General features: G+C 39.2%; 1 protein-coding gene across 1 annotated transcript; it reads right to left on the reverse strand.

The window, feature by feature from the left end:
- Positions 1 to 1,823: 1,823 nt before the first annotated feature.
- MCM8 (minichromosome maintenance 8 homologous recombination repair factor) lies at positions 1,824 to 17,882 on the reverse strand (the record flags this gene model as incomplete). The annotated part of the gene is made up of 18 exons (XM_082305867.1): positions 1,824 to 1,916; positions 3,188 to 3,377; positions 3,859 to 3,935; positions 4,521 to 4,730; positions 5,710 to 5,923; positions 6,198 to 6,393; positions 7,030 to 7,171; positions 8,910 to 9,050; positions 9,335 to 9,365; positions 10,105 to 10,303; positions 11,223 to 11,374; positions 12,836 to 12,921; positions 13,512 to 13,710; positions 15,710 to 15,813; positions 16,568 to 16,717; positions 16,899 to 16,981; positions 17,473 to 17,547; positions 17,756 to 17,882. 18 exons carry the CDS (start codon positions 17,880 to 17,882, stop codon positions 1,824 to 1,826), a joined length of 2,469 nt encoding a protein of 822 aa, XP_082161993.1.
- Positions 17,883 to 18,295: the final 413 nt, after the last annotated feature.

Raw genomic sequence — 18,295 nt, forward strand, 5'->3', positions numbered from 1 at the left:
CACTGCAACATGCTGACGCCTGGCCCATGCCTACCGAGCCCTGTTCAACACTATTCAGTAGCCTCAAGGGGAAGAGAAGGTCTCTAGCTCTGATGACAAAATGAGAGGCGCTGCGGCTACACCAGCCCCGGCGACAGGCACTGCAGCTGAACCAGAGAACCAACCCGTGGCGGTATCTGTCACCCTTATACAAAAGAAATCTTGGAAGCTAAAGTCACCTCATTTAAGTAACAGATGATGAAAATGCAGGGCCATCATGAGAAGAGGAAGAACTCGTAAACAAGACAGTAACCACCCAATCCCTATCTCTCAGCGAGCTGCAAGATATGGGAAAAGATTTCAGCTGTTGTCCAGGCAAGCACATTGTCACCTGGCTGCTGCGATGCTGGGATAACAAGGCCAGGAGCCTGGAATTAGAGGGTAGGGAAGCCAAGCAGCTTGGATCCCTTTCTAGGGAAGGGGGCATTGACAAAGCAATTGGAAAAGGGGCACAAGCCCTCAGCCTCTGGAGGCGACTCCTGTCAGGCATGAAGGAAAGGTATCCCTTCAAGGAAGATGTTGTATGTCACCCAGGCAAGTGGGCCACCATGGAGAGAGGTATCCAGTACCTGAGGGAATTAGCCGTGCTGGAGGTGATTTATAGTGACCTGGACAATGAGCAGTTATCCAAAGATCCAGATGAAGTCCAGTACACACGACCCATGTGGAAGAAGTTTGTACAGAGCATACCATCGTTGTATGCCAACTCGTTGGCAATACTGACCCGGAAGGATGGAGAGGAACCAAGAGTGGATGAATTGGCTGGCCAGCTCCGGGAATATGAAGAAAATCTCTCTTCCTCCCTCATCTCGGCTGTGGACAAACTGTCCTGGGAGGTCCAGCAACTCAAAGAGGATAGGTTCTACTCCCCACTTGTACAGATCAGTATCTCAGCTATTAGGCGTAAATGTTCCTCTCCTCAAGAAGGAGTATATAGAGGGTACACACCACAGGGCACCCTGTGGTGTCACCTGCATGACCACGGAGATGACACACACAAACATACATAACATGTTTGTGTTATACATCTTGTAATGGCCATTAACACCCACACCAGTGTTCACTGCCTAACACTCTTGAACAAATCACAGATTTCTCATATATAAGTTTAATGAAAGACACAAATAAAATCCAATTCCTGTTTTAAAAATTAAATATTGTAATAAGGCTATTTTCTTAAATCAGACTTGCATTTCAAATAAAATCTCAGCTACAAAGATCAATAAATACAGAGCTGCAAAGCAGAAAATTACATCAGTTTCAATAAGGTATCACTTCTTACAGCTACAAAACTATGTTGTTTCAACCAGAAGGCTCCCAACTTTTTGGAAACATTTCTATACTTTAAATTCCTCAAATAAACTACAATGCCAAAAAACACATCTCATCATCTTGTCATGAAAGATTTCTGGTTTTAAAAGCATGGGTCCCACATCTCTTTTAGAAGTAAAATCTGTTATGGCACTGTGATAATGTCAATATAAAATACACTTTCCACACCTCAAGGATGATGAGCTACATGCTAGTCTCACACAGAATCGCTTGGGCTAGCAGACTTATGGGATGAGTCAAGCAGCGATACCATGTGTCAGTTTGTCTTACGGCAGCTTAAAGCAAGCCTGTGGGCACCGCAGACAAATCTCACACCTCAGTAAGCACCAGCACCAGCAGTGCATCAACTGCCCTGGCAGGCTGCAGTGCAGCGTGCTTCATTGCTGCAGGTCCATCCATCCGTTCCAGATGTAATGATTATGTCTCAAGAAAGTTTATCACAGCAGCTCTTTTCACATAGTCTGAAGTTGATAAACTCTTGAACCTTTTTTCAAAAGATAACCCTGATCATTTAGGGATCCAATAAAGCTTTCAAAATCAGACACCTGGGAGAAAAAAAGAAAAAGATAAATATAAATATCAAGTTGGAAGAATGACTTTTTATCTGATGTAAAGCAACATAAACAGTTTGAAAGAACTTAATGAAATAAAGTGAGCTAAGAATAGGCTAGTTTCCTTAGCAAACGGCTGACCTACTAGGAGGTGGCATACAGTCATTTGCACCCTTTTGTGCTTTACTTACGCACTTTATGACATGCAGAAAAAATACAGAGTAACCTATGTATAAATCTGAGTTCTGAAACACAAGTATCTATCAAAGAAAAGTCTGATTTCTACAGCTCTCACTGATTTCCAAGTATTTGTTACAGGTATAGAACTTTGGGCAAAAAATATTCTATATATAAAGAGAAAATTAGAATTAATTGAATTAGCTATAGGAAACTAGTCGCTGCATCAGTGAATGATCATGCGATAAGAGACCTGGCAATAACATGTTCTGTCAGACAGGATTATATATAGTCAGCATTTGAACAAGTTTGGAGACTGAAGCTGTCTCGCCCCAGCAGGCCAAAGTAGGTTAACCAGGTAATAGAAAGAACAGCATTATTGCCCTTAAGTTCCATAAAGAGAAATTAATTGTCACTACTTTTCACTCATTACACATGAAATCCAGTTTTAAGTTTTAAATTGGCATTTAAAGCTTTTTATCATGAAGCAAAAAGTAGAATTAGCTATCGATATTTTTGTTTGGCTGAAGTCCCCCACAAGTACAGAATGCAAATCAATTACAGAATAAACCACATCTGTGGCCATCTGTCCTACATGATGTTCCTATTAAGTTACAATATTAGGATGCTTGAAGCAGGAATTAAAACCCAAAAGGCATATTTGGGCCAGAGAAGGTCAAGCAGAAGTGTCACTGCGCTGCTGAAATAGAACATGGACATCCCAACAATCTAAATTAGTGAACAAAAAAATAGGTGTGTCCTCTGGGGAGGCAGAGGAAGTAAAGTATACTGAAACCAAAATTGCCTTTCATGAAACAAAACAGAATCTTGTTAAGGACCGGCTTCAGAAGCAGAACCAACCCTTACTAGTGCAAGGAGTAGTTATTGTCAAACAGCTAGTGAGATGAGTAAAGCTTACAACGGCAATTCAGGAAGAGTGTTCAGCCTAAAAGCAGCAAACACTGCTTATTTCTGTTCGTTGCAGAGAGGCACAACAGATGTACCTTCTCCACTTCCCATTTTGCAATAAATAATTTTGACTGGTCTTGCAGTTTGTTGTTGAAGAAATGCTTGATTTCCAAACTTACTTGTATTTGTAGCTCCTTCCCAATCTGTCGAAGCTGTTGCAAGTCAAAGAGATTGTTGTAAGTTCTCTCTGCAATACTGTTAAGGGCAGAAACAAATCTTTTTGCTTGTGACCGATTGCTCATCCCAGACCCATGCTGTGAACGTTCAAAGTCCAGTTTTCCAAACTCATCAGAGTAGGTTCCCAGCATGCTAAAAACATATAAAAAAAGATCAACAGGAGGTAAAAGCAAGAGTACATGAATTTGCTTCCTGAAACATAACTGCTTGAGAAAGCTTTCAGAAGCCACACAGGAAACCATCCCCTAGTAAGAAAGTCACTATCTAGGGAACCTAGGCTAAACATCTGTCCAAATCACTTTTGAACTTAAATTTTTCAACTGCAACAACAGAGAGTAATCACACAAGAGAAAAACCTTTGGCAGCGCCTTGTGTCTAAGTTACTGTGCACTGGTATACATCACTGCTACAATCATACAACATAAAGGCCTTAGCAATTGACTTAGGGTTGCTGTCAGGTTTTTAAAGAAGAGCTAACAAATCTGAATATTAGTATCGATGGGCCTAAACTTGATAATTTCTTCACTGTGTTTGCATACCTGTATTTAAAAAAAAAGTTTTGAATGAATAGCACCATAATGCTTTATTTATTTTTTAAAGCAGTGTATATTACCTATATTTCATTATTTCTATTACATCCTCAGCATCTTCCTTGGTAGCTTTCTCCCTTAATTCCAGCCTTGATCGTGCCTTAAAACAAAACAAAAAACCCCACAAAGGTATATTTCAGATATATTATAGTTGATGTGAAAAAAGGCTACAATCGCCCTACAACAAGCACGAATTTTAGGAGCAGAGATGGAGCCTGAGCCTACAGGATTTAGAGGAAGATTCCTCTATTTTTTTTTATAGTGTTTCAATGTCATCTCCTGCATACTCACATTATTAGGCTGTAGCTTCGAGTTTATTTGCTTTTTAACAGTGCATTCTTGGGAAGCAGCAGATCACAAATAGTGTTATGAAGGCATAGTGTTAGGGAAAACAGTGGCAGTTTAAGTTCAAGATGGGCAGCAGCTTGTCCCTGCCTGCAACTACTTTTTCTCCTTTTGGGAGAATGTGATAGATTCTCTTGCCACCCCTCAAGGGTGTTTTACTTTATAAGAGGCTTTAAGCAACAGTAGCTCTTAAGCATTTATAAGTCTCTTGCATTCTCACTTTTTTTTAACACAACAAAAAAAACATAGCCATGAAGAAGCTGTCAAAAATTATAGGATATCAGTAGTAGTTTAAGAATAATTTCTTTGCTTTCAATCAAGTATTACAGCTTGCATTTACCTCCGTAAGTCGAATCAGTGACTCTAGCTGCCTCGTGGTGATTGGTGTGCTGTCTGCTCCTTGGTTCTGTTTCCGGAGCTCAAGGTAGAATTCCTGGAGGACCTGAGCAGCTTCTGGAGATAAATTTGGGTGAACGTACTGCCGAGCATATCCGATGTACTTCCTCAGCAGCTGATGTGGAATGGCATCAAAGTTTTCTCCTGGTAAGATCTAACCCAATTACAAAGAGCTTAGATTTCTGTCTGTCAGAACACCATATAATACAAATTTTAACAAAAAATCTTTATCTTATATGCTTTATCGAGTGAAATCTTCACTGTAAGGGCTTTAGTGCTTCATATATGAACTGTGTACTTAAAAAGTCCATACACTATGCTTAGACATGTAATTAAACATATTTGGCCATTTCAGAAAAAGCAGCTGAAGGTTTTCATTTCCAATGATAAGAAGTGCCAAATATGATTTAACTATATCAAGAATTCTTTCTCAAAAAGAGAAAATCCAATTTCCCAATTGTTATATCTCCACAGAAGATTAAACCATCACTGCTGACATCCCATTTCCAGAAGTGCATGTGTGTAGCTCCAGTAGGGGATATTCCTTCAAGACCTGGCATTTGACAATATCAGCTCTCAAACTGATCACTTAAGTTTAGTAAGAAAATATGCTTCCTCTCCTATAATCCCCAATTCTGTCATGAGTTGCAGGTGCCCAAGGATTTGTTTACACACTGCTTTATTCAGATTCAATACTTCACAGCACATCATGTTATATGAAATTATTATATCCAGCCTAGTTCTGTAGCTCTTTATTGAAATCTAACACAGCAAATTTGCTTTAGAGCATCTCATGCAAAGTGTCTTCTCACCACCACAACTGAAAAAAACCCCAACTAACCAAACAAAAAAAAACCCACAAAAAAACCCAAACCAGCTCAGCTAATAAATTCTCTTCTGTGTGGAGGTGGAGATGAAGATGGCTTGAGACACATCTTTAGCAGCTCCAGCAGAGGGGGTAATGTTAGCTAGAAACCGGTGGCTGGAGCTTTAAATGTTTCCTCTTTAATTCAGAGCCAATTATCATGAGAAGGATGGGAGTGGGAGATGGAGGACATCCAGCAGGTCAGGGTTGCCAGGTCCCAATGCAAGGAACACCACAGGAAGGGGCATAGCAACAGGACAAGTCCTACCTTTAGTCTTTCAAGCAATGGTCGATCTGAAACGACTTCAAGAAGAGAGCGCTCCTGCGTGTTGGTACGAGTCACAACAGCACTGCTGCATGCTGCCTGCTTTCCAGCTCGGATTGCCATCACATGCTCAGACAGCAAGTGATCATGATCTTCATTTGGGGTGTCCAGCAAAATGAAAACTAAATCAAATCTCGACAGTAAAGCACTCCCCATTCTAGAGTAAAAGACAAGAAAAGCACACAATGCTCATAAAGTGGAAAAATTACAGCAATTCTACTCCACTTCGAAGACACTTAAAAAATCCTGTCCCATTCATTCAGAATAAAGTAGAACAGCAATTTCTCCCTCAAAAACCACGAAAAATTATTATAGTAAGTATGTGTTCAAGCTCCAGGAAACTAGAAAGCAATACATACAAACTACAAGACTTCCAGAAGCACCTGCTCCTGAATGTGAACTATGTAAGCAGCATTTCAGAAAGTGCTCACTTTAAGTTCTCAGACACTGTTTTGGCTTTGTTATAATGTCCTCCAACTGGGTTTGCTGCAGCAACAATAGACGTCCGAGCTGGCAAACTGCAAACAATGCCAGCCTTGGCAAGGCTGATACTTTGCTGTTCCATGGCTTCCAACAAAGCCTGATGCTGGTTTCCCATCTTATCAAATTCATCTATTCCACAAATACCTGGAACCAATTAAGACAAGACAAAGACTTATTAGAAAACACATTAACTGATGGACAAGCGTATGCTACAATCCAGTGCTGATTGTATAGTCTGATAGATTGTATGTTACAATCCATCAGAAGTCCAACCTAACATCTTAGGGACTGCAGGAGACATCGGACCAAGTCTCCATTTCAGCAGGGTTTGTTTTCGTTTCATGCTGCTGCAGCTGAACCATTACGAAGTTGGCCTGGCTTGTGGAAGCAGTGTCTTGATTACACAGTAAGATGGCAAAACAAGCTTTTTAAAAACAGAAATAGATGACAAATCTCAAAAGCCAGCTATTTTTCAAAAACAGTAAGAATCCAGTAGCTGCCATTAAGTCAAGAGATTTCTCAACAAGGAAATCCTAGTTCTTTGACACATTAGGTAAGGCTCCAGTTTCCTGCACATCCTAAGCCCTAGGAAAGCAGGAACCACCTCCAGAGAAGTCACTGGAGAAGCTCAGAACTTCCCAAGATGTGGAAAGCCAATATCATACTTCAAATTTACATTTTTAGTCCACAATTATGCAAGCACTGTAGTTAACCTCAGACTCAGCAGCACAAGCCCCTCCATGTTTTTTCATGCAAAACCTGTAGCATTACAAGTATTACCTTGATCTCCAAGCACTAAAGCACCAGCTTCCAAGGCAAAATCTCCAGAAGTGCCATCTCTAGACAGTGTAACAGTCAGGCCAGAGCTGGTGGAAGTATTACCACAAACATACACACCTCGAGGAGCAACATTACACACTGCCTAGAAGAGAAAGAAATATTTTTTCCCCTCCACAAGGTGAAGAATTTGATAAGCCTTATGCTAGAGAAACAATTCAAAGCACATCCAAATTTATTTCCTCCTACTTAACGTGGCCCAATAGTAAAGTTATAACTCCATCCAACCCCAAAAAGACATACTTCTGCAAAACAGTAGAAATAACTTTGGTCACAATATTTGCACACAACCATGTCTACATGTTATCAAAACTACTAGGACTTTGGGCACAACATTTACATTTCAAAGTATACTGAAATGCTTGGGGACACACTGCCCATCACGGAATTGCAGATATAGAGTTTCTGTTTCAGACCCCAAGGTCTATTTAGACTAACATGTTGTCTGAGTGCCCAACACAAGCTGCTTCAAAGGAAGCATGCATAGCTCTCCCCACAACTAGGGGATGAAGGACAGTCCTAGTCTTGTCCATGCCTCTAGTATCCAGAAAGCAGCTCACAATTTGAAATATGAACTAGAAAAGCAAAGCATGGTAAGCTTGAAGAAATTTCACATAGACTGGCAAAACACAGACATGTTGCAGTTAAATTTGCATAGAATACAGTTACCATAACTGGATTTTCCCTGTAGATCTCTATAGTTACTGGTACCTCTATTTTATTTAAAAGGTGACACCCAAAGCACATTTTTTCAGTGCCAGATGTGACAGGCACCGAGTATTGAATAAAAAAATCCAACCAAACAAAAAAACCTGGCTCTTACACAGCTTTGGTTTTCTCCTTTGGATTTTTTTTCCTGTGACAGCAATGACTGAGAGGAGCCTTGTCTCAGGGTCTTATCTGAGGAACAGATTACTAGCTTTTCTTGAATGGTATTCTATTATTTAGTAACAATGTGAAAAAACAAATCACCTACTGTATGCTAGAGAGTCCCCATTCAATGAAAAAATAATTTTAAAATTTGTTTGCCAAAATGCTTGCATGCAAATCCATCACTTTGGTTAAGTTATTGCAAGTCATATCCCAACATAACATGTCCACATTAGAAAGAATCAGACTTTTTAAATGAAGTATGCAATCCTGCAGGTCTAGGTGAACTCTGTCCCTCTTTCACTTCACAGTAACCATAGGAAAAAAAGACATGCAACTTTAAAACCATTCAGTTTAAGATTAAAAGATTCTGTTACTAACTGATTTTGTCAGTCACGCAGAAATGCCCACAAAGATTAAAACCCAAACGCAGCAGCAGGTCCGTTTCCCAAAAAGCCGAGATCTGTGCTAGCAACATAGAAATCGGGTAAGAGAATGGAAGTAAACCTCACAGAAGGTCAGTGACATGGTACTTAAAGTTGCATTAGTTCCAAGAGTGTACTTATTTTATTTGACAACGGATCAGCTAAATGAAGATAGGAAGGAGTGAAACTTCTCACTGGGGAAAAGTGTTGGTGAAGAAAAAAACTTGTATAAGGGCAGGACAGCAAGCCTATACTTGAAAGCTCCCAGGCTTGACCAAGTATACCTGCTTTGTAAGTGTTTCAACAGGCCTGATCCTTTCTGCAAGGCTCCCTGGAAGGAGAGGACAGCAGGGGACCCCTTTGAGTACTACTCCTTATTTGAGGCATCCTACATGAAAAGGTAGCTCCAGCCAGGCTCAAGCAACCCTTGGGTCTTAGCGCAGCTATCCTACCATGCTTACAAGAAGTCAAGATAGCAAGGAATTAGAGAAAAATACAATCAGACAATAGAAATAAGTCAATCCATACTTGCAACATTTGACTTTTTCCTAATCCTGGATCTCCAACGACCAGAATATGTGGATCTCCTCGCACCGGGATTCTGTTCTTGTCATCTACAAACTTCTGACATCCTCCAAATAACGCCAGGGCCAAACCTGCCTTTACAATCTGTGGTGGTACATACCAACACTAGTAAGTATTTGGTCATGGTGACCAATACTGAGAGGTCCCTAGAATTGGCTGTAATAACCCTTTCCTTCCAGATGGCTGAACTTAAGGGTATAAGGCTGCCACCTCCTTGTCACTGAAAGTGACTGTGAATCACAGTCACCTGTAAATACAGTCCCTGCCCCTTCCCCCCACCCCAGAGAAGCTTTATAAATCCTTTGCAAGTTTACTGGGGCATAAACATTTCAAACTGAAGTCGCAAGCAGAGCTGTTAAATTATTTACCTCATGGCCATAGATTGCAGGACAAAGAGAGCTGAAAAACAAAGAACACTAACATAAGGGGAATATAAATCTTGTATTACTAGTAAATAATCAGTTGTTCTGTCTCTCGTCATACAATACCTCTATAAACATATAAAATTTTTGGTTAGCTGTTGCTGAATTTCTAACAGAATCAGTTTAAATCATCAGCATCAAATTTCTTGAATTTTTAGATAACCAGATATGCTTGAAATAAGAAAAGCCTTTCATCTGAGTTCACATAAACACAGAGGAGAATCAGTTTCCCAGTGGTTTCTGCACCTATTATCTTAATCAAGTAGCTACCTATAACCCTCATTTTAAAGGTTCTAGTTTCCTGTTCTTTGACTCCACTGGGAGGACCCCAGGGACACTCCAGCTAGAAAAGTACTTCTCTGTCTGAATGCAGGGTCTTTCACACCCTCTGCTCAGTTCTCACGCCTCTTTCCTCTGCTGCAGAAAAGCAGAGCAGAGAACAAAACAGTACTTGTGAGTTGAATTTGCTCAGTGCCAAGCAAAATTAATTAATTTTTTTTTTTTTTTTTTTAACCTGTGGCTTTCTGTCTCAGGGTTGAACTGAACACTTCCTCCCAAGCCCCTTGCCCACTAAAGTTTGTTAAATCTCTGTGGTGTCTATTGCACAAGCCTTAGACATTTCATAGCTTTAAGATTAGCTGTCATGTTTGTCTGAAGTTGGTCATGCTGATTGAGAAGTCTAATCCTAGACCTAGTCTAGGTCTGACACAACTTACTTCACAATGAGCTTGAACAGATTTTCCTCAGCTTGAATTTCTTGAACAGCATAGAGGTCTTTAAGTGAAAACTCCATGAATGATCTTTGAAAAGTCTCATCATCAAAATTCTTTGGTTTTTGTCCTTTACTGTTGCTGACAGAATTTGCCTCAATGTACAAAAAGAACATACACTTGTCATTCTTATTTTTAGAAGCTCCTGTTAGGAAAATTGAGAAAGGATGAAGGAATATTTTTTATATCCTTAAGTACTGATGTTATTTACAACTGGCATAGGGTAATTAAGAAATATTAAGTACAGTCATGTGCAAAATGTTCATATTTAGGTAATTGAACATCCACATTTTCAAAAATTGATGCAAAGTAAGTAAGTTTCTAGTTACAGTTGTTGTTTAAGTTTAGGCATGCAATAAAATATTTTGCTGGATTAAGAGGGTATATGTGTATAGAGAGAATTTTCTCCCAGAATAAATGAAGTTTTCCCAAGAATTTTAAATTATTACATTATTCTAGTCAAATAAGTTGAATATAAAATGTTTCCACTCAATATTCAGAGGAAAAAAAATCCATAGTGCAGAAGATTTAAACATGTAGCTTAATAATTAATCATTTTCTATATCCCCCAATGATTACTGAGCAGAGAATGTGATCTCACAGTAAATCAGTACTGCAGTTCTCTGCAATATATTCTACTACAGCCTCACTTTGAGGAAAAAAAAAAGAAAAAAGAAAAAAAAAGAAGTCTCTCAGAGACACTTTAGGAAATAAGGATGTCCCCCTTACATTAGTGGTCCAGAGAAGGCTCTCCTATCAGCTGACATACTAAACCAGCAGATGTCAGACTGGCACTTCAGATTCAGGACCACGGCTGCATACAGACCAGTGGGTTGTGAAACCCTCTCTCTATCAGCAGATATTAGAGACAGCGCTCCTCTTGGACAGCACTGCTTCTGGCTTTTTCAAAATAACTCCTCGTTATAAAACTTTGGAAAATATACACTTAATGCGTTTACAACTTTGAGATCTCAGATTATGGGCGATGGTTGTTGTTGCTCTTGTGTTATCACTAGAAAGATCTCCACCCTAGGAACAAGGTGTTCTCAGATGATGTATTTTACCTTCCTCTGTGCTCGACACCTTTACTATCCCTGTAATTGTGACCATATCTCCTGGGACACAGCTGTCCACAAGGTCTTGAACCAGTTCACATTCAATCGTGCGAGGGATTCGGCCTGCTTCTCGCTGATCATCTGACATGAGTTCCTGCACCCTGCAAAACACAAGGTGAGCATACACTTCATGCATAGCACTTCCAATCCAATTACGGCACACAAGATCTGCAGCTGTGTGTTTCCAACCAATCCTTTCCCAACTGAAAAGGGAGACAGCAGAAATGCCCTGATAAACACTAGAAACAGCAGGGCTGAATTTGAAGAAACAGACTTCTTCAGTTCAGACTTTAATAAATGGGTATATATTACGCATAAAACCCAGAAAGACAATAACTATGAACTCCAGAAATAATAATGTTGAAATTCAGATCTTCTAGCACTGATGAGCATGTTCGTGTAGAAATAAGTACAGTACATGAAATAAGATGGACCTCATATAAAAAAATTAAGAGGTCAGACATTATAGCCCTGATGAGTGCTTAATTGGCATTTTAAACCTAGCAAAGCCCAAGAAATTCCTCAGACCATGACAAGAATAGTAGAACAGTAGCTCACTCTTTGTATAGTTGTAAAAGGCTGGCAATTAACAAGTTCTTGTTGTAATGCAACAGGGTAGTCAAAAAGTGACAGGGTGACTGATTCCATGTTACACTGTGTAATTTTAATAATCTTATTCTTTTGCAGCAAGCACTCTTCAAAATTTGTATTACAAAGCTGTTGTTTTATCCGAGCACTAGTATACTTCATATATTAAACCTACTCAATATAATAGCTTCTTGGAAATTCCTCCTACCATGACTGAGTCCTTTGAGAAATGTTCAGTTTGTGCTCTTTGCAGCTTTTCTCAATCATTTCTGGTTGCATCTATTATTTAATGATTTCTTTTAATGAGCTGTAAGTCAGCTAGAAAAGCCCTACTAAATCACATTGGTCAGCTGCGCCAGTTGACTTGAATGAACTGAAAGTAAATTTGAGGGTTTAAAAAAAAAAAAAAAAAAAATCTTAGTTTGAAGTGGTATTGATTGTGTCCCCCAGTCCTTAAGGTACACTCAGTAGAAGGAAATAGTGCAGTGCCTGTCCATTCAGCTACTTTGTATGTCTAATCAGCAAGTAGGCATGCCTAAAATTTGTGAGATCTTTGGTATGAGGGGATAAGTTACTGTTTCTACAGCTATTAATAATGTTAAAGTGTAGGAAGGCGGACGATGGATCTGGTTTTCATAGCTTCCATCCTACTACACACTATCAGCGCTACGGCCATCCTACTATTGCCCCATAATATACGTTCAGAAGAGTTTGATGTGTTGTTTATGGTCCATCCCGTTAGCTTACTATGGTAAGGATGTCAGCTTGGGAAAAAAAAAAAAAGGAATCTGCTTACTTTTTTCCACTTCTTACATCCAGATTCTGTAAGTTCATGTGCTCTGTATCGAAAGTCTTATTGTGCCAAATGACATCTAAATATGTTCTTTTATAATTAATGTCCTGTAATAGGAGTTATTTAAAAATTCATTTAAAAAATAGGGCTAACATTCTTGCAGAAGGGAAGAGATGCTTACTTAATAGACTGCCAGTCCACTGTAGTGGTTAAAGGAGAGCTTCTGTCAGCTGTGAAGGACCGGCCACGGCACTCAGGAACAAGGCACTGTAACAACAGTAATTCTAATTCATTCTCAACATTTTTTTAAAATCATAATTTGAAATTGCCTTATTTGGTTTAAAAAAAAAAAGCAAGCAAAGCAATGTAATTCATTAACATCATTTTAGGAAAAAAGCTAGTTAAATTAGGACTGCAAATTAGCACATACATAATTAATGAAGAGCTATCAAGCACAGACACCTGAACCCTGACTCATAAACAGTAAAATTAAAATAGAAAGTTCTAAACAAAAACTCACAAAAAACCCAATCTAAGCATAGAAAACCACCACAGTGAGGTGGTGGAGGCTTTTTAAACATAACTGGTGAAATGGAAATGAAAAGAGATTTCCCCCCCCCCTAGATTTGAGGGAGTTTCTACATACTGCTTTTGTTTCAGCAGGATCCAATTTTTTCAAATAACAAGGGTATGCAGTAATACAAAGTTGCATGGTAATTCTGATTTTTTCTAATGTGTCGGTTGTTTAACCTAGCTTTTTTTTTAGATTTTTTTTCTTTTTTAATACCAGTGGTGCTGCTTTTTGTCAAATCACTACAGATAATGGAAAAGTATGAAGTTAAATGGTTTTAACTTACCTTAGTTGGAAGAGCATACTTCCCGTCAGGTAGAGGAACACTCTGAACATCTCCACATGCGCCACATACAAAAGCTAGCTTAGTGCAGAGAGGCTTAATGTTACTGACACGCACAACAGTACCACGCAAGGCAACGTATTTTCCATAGCAGTTGGCCCGAACGTTTTTCAGCTGAGTTAGAGGATCATAGTTGTACACCCTACACAAAAGTTAAGCATTAACATTTTGAAAGCTTACCATACTTGAATGCAGAACAAAAAAACCCAAACAAACAAACAAAAAACCACAAAACCCAAAAACCCTACCAAACCCAAACAAACAAAAAAATCCCATACCCAACAACAACAACAACAACAACAACAGGTTTACACACCAATCTATTAACAGTAATCCAGAGCAATGATTAGAAATATTTTGTCTGTGGACCCATGGCATAGTCTTTGATTCCTGTTCTAGAAAAGCAGCGTTACATGTAATATTCCTCAACAGCTGTACAGTTTGTTTATATAGCAACATCTCCCTCCTTTAAACAACTGAGACTAGTGATACAACAGAAATTACTTTTTAGTCATCTGTAACTGTCTCTGAATTTTTTGTAGTCTTGCAAAACAAAAGGATCAAAGATTTACTATGGCTATGCTCCAAAAAGGCGCACGAGTTTTCGTGTTTCAAGGACATAAGAACTGGTCATCAGGTACAACACACTGCACCTTGTTAAGGATGACAAAGAATAATACCTAGCTAAAGAATTCAGAATAATTCAGAATAACAAACTTTAAACAGAATTGTTTATCATGGAATGGACCTCATGAAGTTGTCTAGTCCCACCCTCCTGCTCAAGCAGAGTCAGCTAGAGCAGGTTGCCCAGGTACATGTCCAGTTGAGTTTTGATTATGTTCGCGATGGAGACTACACAACCTCTCTCACAGTAAAATAACGCTTTCTTGTGTTTACGTGTAATTTTCAGTGTTTTAATTTGTACCCACTGTCCCTTGTCCTGTCACTGGGCACCAATGAGAAAAGCCTGGCTCCTGAAATCCAGGGTTTTCTCTGCTCCCTCTGCTTGGGACCCTGAACACCACCAACTCATTGTTCAACTCTGCCTATGCTGCAGACCCATTTTAGGAACATGATATTTTATTGACTTATTGAATACTTTCCTCTACAGGATAATAGTCCATAACTGTCTCTAGAATTTTAGATATATATACCTCTTTTTGGCCACAGGTTTTTCCTAAACACATTCTACTGTGTAATTAAAAGGGTGCAGTTTTATAATATAGCAAAACTTAAAAATATATTATAGTGTGACAAACCCCCAAATTAAATCCACCTGCCATGCCCAAACATGCTGCTTTCTCATCCCAAACCAGCAACAGCAGGAAAAAAACAAAACAAAACAAACTCAAATAGGGCTTATACTCCCAGTCCCCCTCAGACTCCTGAAGTCTGAGATTCCATTACTCCTGACAAAGAAAAAAAAAATTGTGCTAAGGGCTTGTTTCATTAAGATCTCAAAGGAAGTCACATTTTTAAAATAACATAATTATGATTCTTCTAAGTACATGCTTGTTCAGAATTAGTGTAACCTCAGCTTCTTCATTTCAAATTAAAGTTTAATTAATTAGAATTAATATTCTTGAGACTTTCTACCAGTAATCCTTTAATAGATTTAAGCTAGTATAAAATAATACAGCCTCATACACCACTGTCAAAACAGCCATCCAAGGAATAATAAATATTACCAGTTGTAGTTTAGGTCTACACCCTCCAAATTAACTTCCTTATGAAGATGAGCCTTTTGCTAACAAAAGGCTAGATCATAATGCCTTCCCTACTTCTCCAGTAAACAGCAGAAATTTAAATACATTTCTCTGTTTTTAATCAACACATGTTTCACAGAATAGTTGTTCTACTTATAAGTTGCTTTTCTATTTATAAGTTTTTCTAGTTATAAGCTGTTTGTTCAGCTTATAAGCAGGTTTCATTTCACTTTTGTCTTCACGACAGTTTAGCCTTTGTCACGGTGAATAAAAAAGCAAAATGTACACTTTTTTTCCTGGAAATAGCTTCACAGAGTCAAGTCTCTCAATGAATAAATAAGGAAGCCTTCAGCACCATGCATGGACACTGACAGCCATTAGACAAGAGGCAAATAGATCCTCCTGAAAACAGACCAAAGACTCAACATGCATTACCTAGCATGAATGAGAGGCACATTTATTATAGGTTCTCCATCGAGGGGTAATCCTTCCTGCACCTGCAGCTCTGCAGCATGCCTTTCAAGGTCCTTTGTTAGCACCTAGACAGAAGACAAAGGCAGACACAAATGTAGTATGGATTCAATTTGCTATTAAGTTTGATTACCACCCCTTAAGATCAGACCCCATACTGAAGTCTAAACAGCCCTCTGCTGTCCAGTGACCCCCCCAAACAGTGTTTTTCTGCTTCTGAACAGTTTCAAGCTTCACTTTAAATGGAATTTTAAATCAACATATTTGTTGTGTTTGTTTCTTTAAAAAAAAAAAAGAAAAAGAACGTATACAGTAATTTTTAATGCTGGCCAATATGTGGAGTTTTGTTTGACTAAAGCACAAACATCTGAGAACTTGCCTGTCAACAAGCAGTGAATTGCTACTTTAAGAGACATTCAACAGAGCCAGGAATTCTTGAATCTGCTCACCATTCACCCACCAGAGCCATGGTTCTGTTGCATGAGGTGGGACACACAGCACAGGTAACTCACAGGATGTTTAAAAAAAACACCCGGAATTAGAACTCCCAATAGGGAGTAATATAAATATTAGAACCACGCTTAGTTTTAGTCAACTGCTTTGATGATGAGTAAGCAAAATGCACCAAGACTAAAGCATTTTCAAAACATGATTTTGTAGGCCATACAGAAATGGTGGAGATGGAAGAGTTTGAGTTTTGAATGAACAGTAAATTTCTGTAAGACAGAAAAACAGAAATTTGGGTTTTATAACATAATTACCTTTAGTCCCACTGATTCTTTGTGAGGGTTATGCTTCTATGTATTAGAACACCATATTTACCTGATGAATTGCCAGACCCATACAGTGCAGTATTTTCTGAGGCATATCCCTTAACTCAGTAGATATATTTGGTATTGATTTAGTTAATTCTCTGTCTTGTATCAGTTCCTTATAATCCACAAGAATACTTCCTTTTCTTTCTATTTCATCCTGTGAAACATTTTAAGTTATGAAATACACTTCAAATTATAAACACAACATATCCAAATCATGTCATAAACATTTCATATCTATGATGGAGATTATTTTTGATGGAGAAAAGACATAAAATCTGTAACGTTCTTGTATCAACAATAGGTTGTGGGGGGGAGGTGTTTTGTTTTGCTTTTACCTTATCATAAAGCTCAATGCGTTGCATGAAAAACTTTTCAAAGGCTTGAGTCTTCTGGACAAAAGGAGACTTGTCAGCATAAGCTAATTAGAAACACATTGCATTAATAATTGACATAATTAATTCCATTTCACAAAATAACACAAACAGGCAATTTCTCTTCCATTATTTTCCTGCATCCCAAAACTGAGGAAGATGATAGATCTCTACAGTATCACAGTAATGTCCTGTTATAAAACAGAACTTTGTCTAAGATGACATAGGACAAGCACATAGGATGAAGTACAGCAGAGGTATGTATATTCCAGTCTTTGACAGACTGCAGGTTTTATATGGCTAATTGAACAGGTTTAAGAAAGATCATATTTTACACTATTCAAGATTCCTTTCCAAGGTTTGGAGCCCACAGAGATTACAGTATACCACAAGACCAAAATCGCTACTGTATTAATGTTTTTCTATAACAAACATGAATTTCAGTTGCTTTCTGTTGAACTTATCCCCTCTACTTATAACCAATTTTAGAAAAAAATGGAATAAAATACTTCTACATATAATTTTGGTCTAAAAATACCTTCAGAGAAATAAAGTTTCCAGCCCTTATAGGGAATAAACTGGTCCAACGTTGATTGAACTAGTCGAGATCTTACTACCAAAAAAAAAAAAAAAAAAAAATTAAACCGGGTATTAAAACAATGCGGATACTAAAACTTTGCAAGTTTTATTCTCCGTGATCCTTTAGAGCACCAGGAGGCAACCAGCTGTAATCATGCAGCACAGAAGTAGGTCAAAAGAAAAGGTTGTTCTGAAAGCATTATGGCTTCAGAAAGCAGGGAGAACCACACGAGCTGGCTCACCAGGTTCGGGAATTCTTCTCCACCCTCCTGTCTGCCCTCTGCCTCGCCATCCGCCTCGCCATCCACCTCGCCACCCCTGAAAGCCTCTTCCCCGGGTGCATCCCCTGCCTCTGACGTCTCTGCTCATCTAGCTCTGCAGGCATCAGTTTAGGGACGTGGCGGCAAACCGAGCTAAAGAAACAGAAGTTTCACCAAAAGATATTTAATGTAAATTAGGGTTATTTGCCAGGGGGACTTCGTCTGCGGGGCTGGGAGTAGAGACCCCGAGGTACCTCGAAGGCCTTGCGGAAGACGCGGCCTCCCTCTCCCCACCGCAGGGTACCACCGCGGGCCGCCTAAGGAGACGGGGAAACCCTCACCCCCCTCAGCGTTCTAGCTTGGCGCCCATCCCTTACTTCCGGCTCTGCAACCAATCCCGAGGCAGCATGTGGCGTGGCCGCGGAGCAGGAGGCGTGGCTCTCCGGCTCTCATTGGCCGGCTCTTTCCCTTCCGCCTACTCGCCCTCCTCTTCAGCTTGCCCTGCTTCAGCGCGCGGGGGCC

The sequence above is a fragment of the Platalea leucorodia genome (assembly GCF_965183815.1).
Source record: "Platalea leucorodia genome assembly, chromosome: 3".
Lineage (NCBI taxonomy): Eukaryota > Metazoa > Chordata > Aves > Pelecaniformes > Threskiornithidae > Platalea > Platalea leucorodia.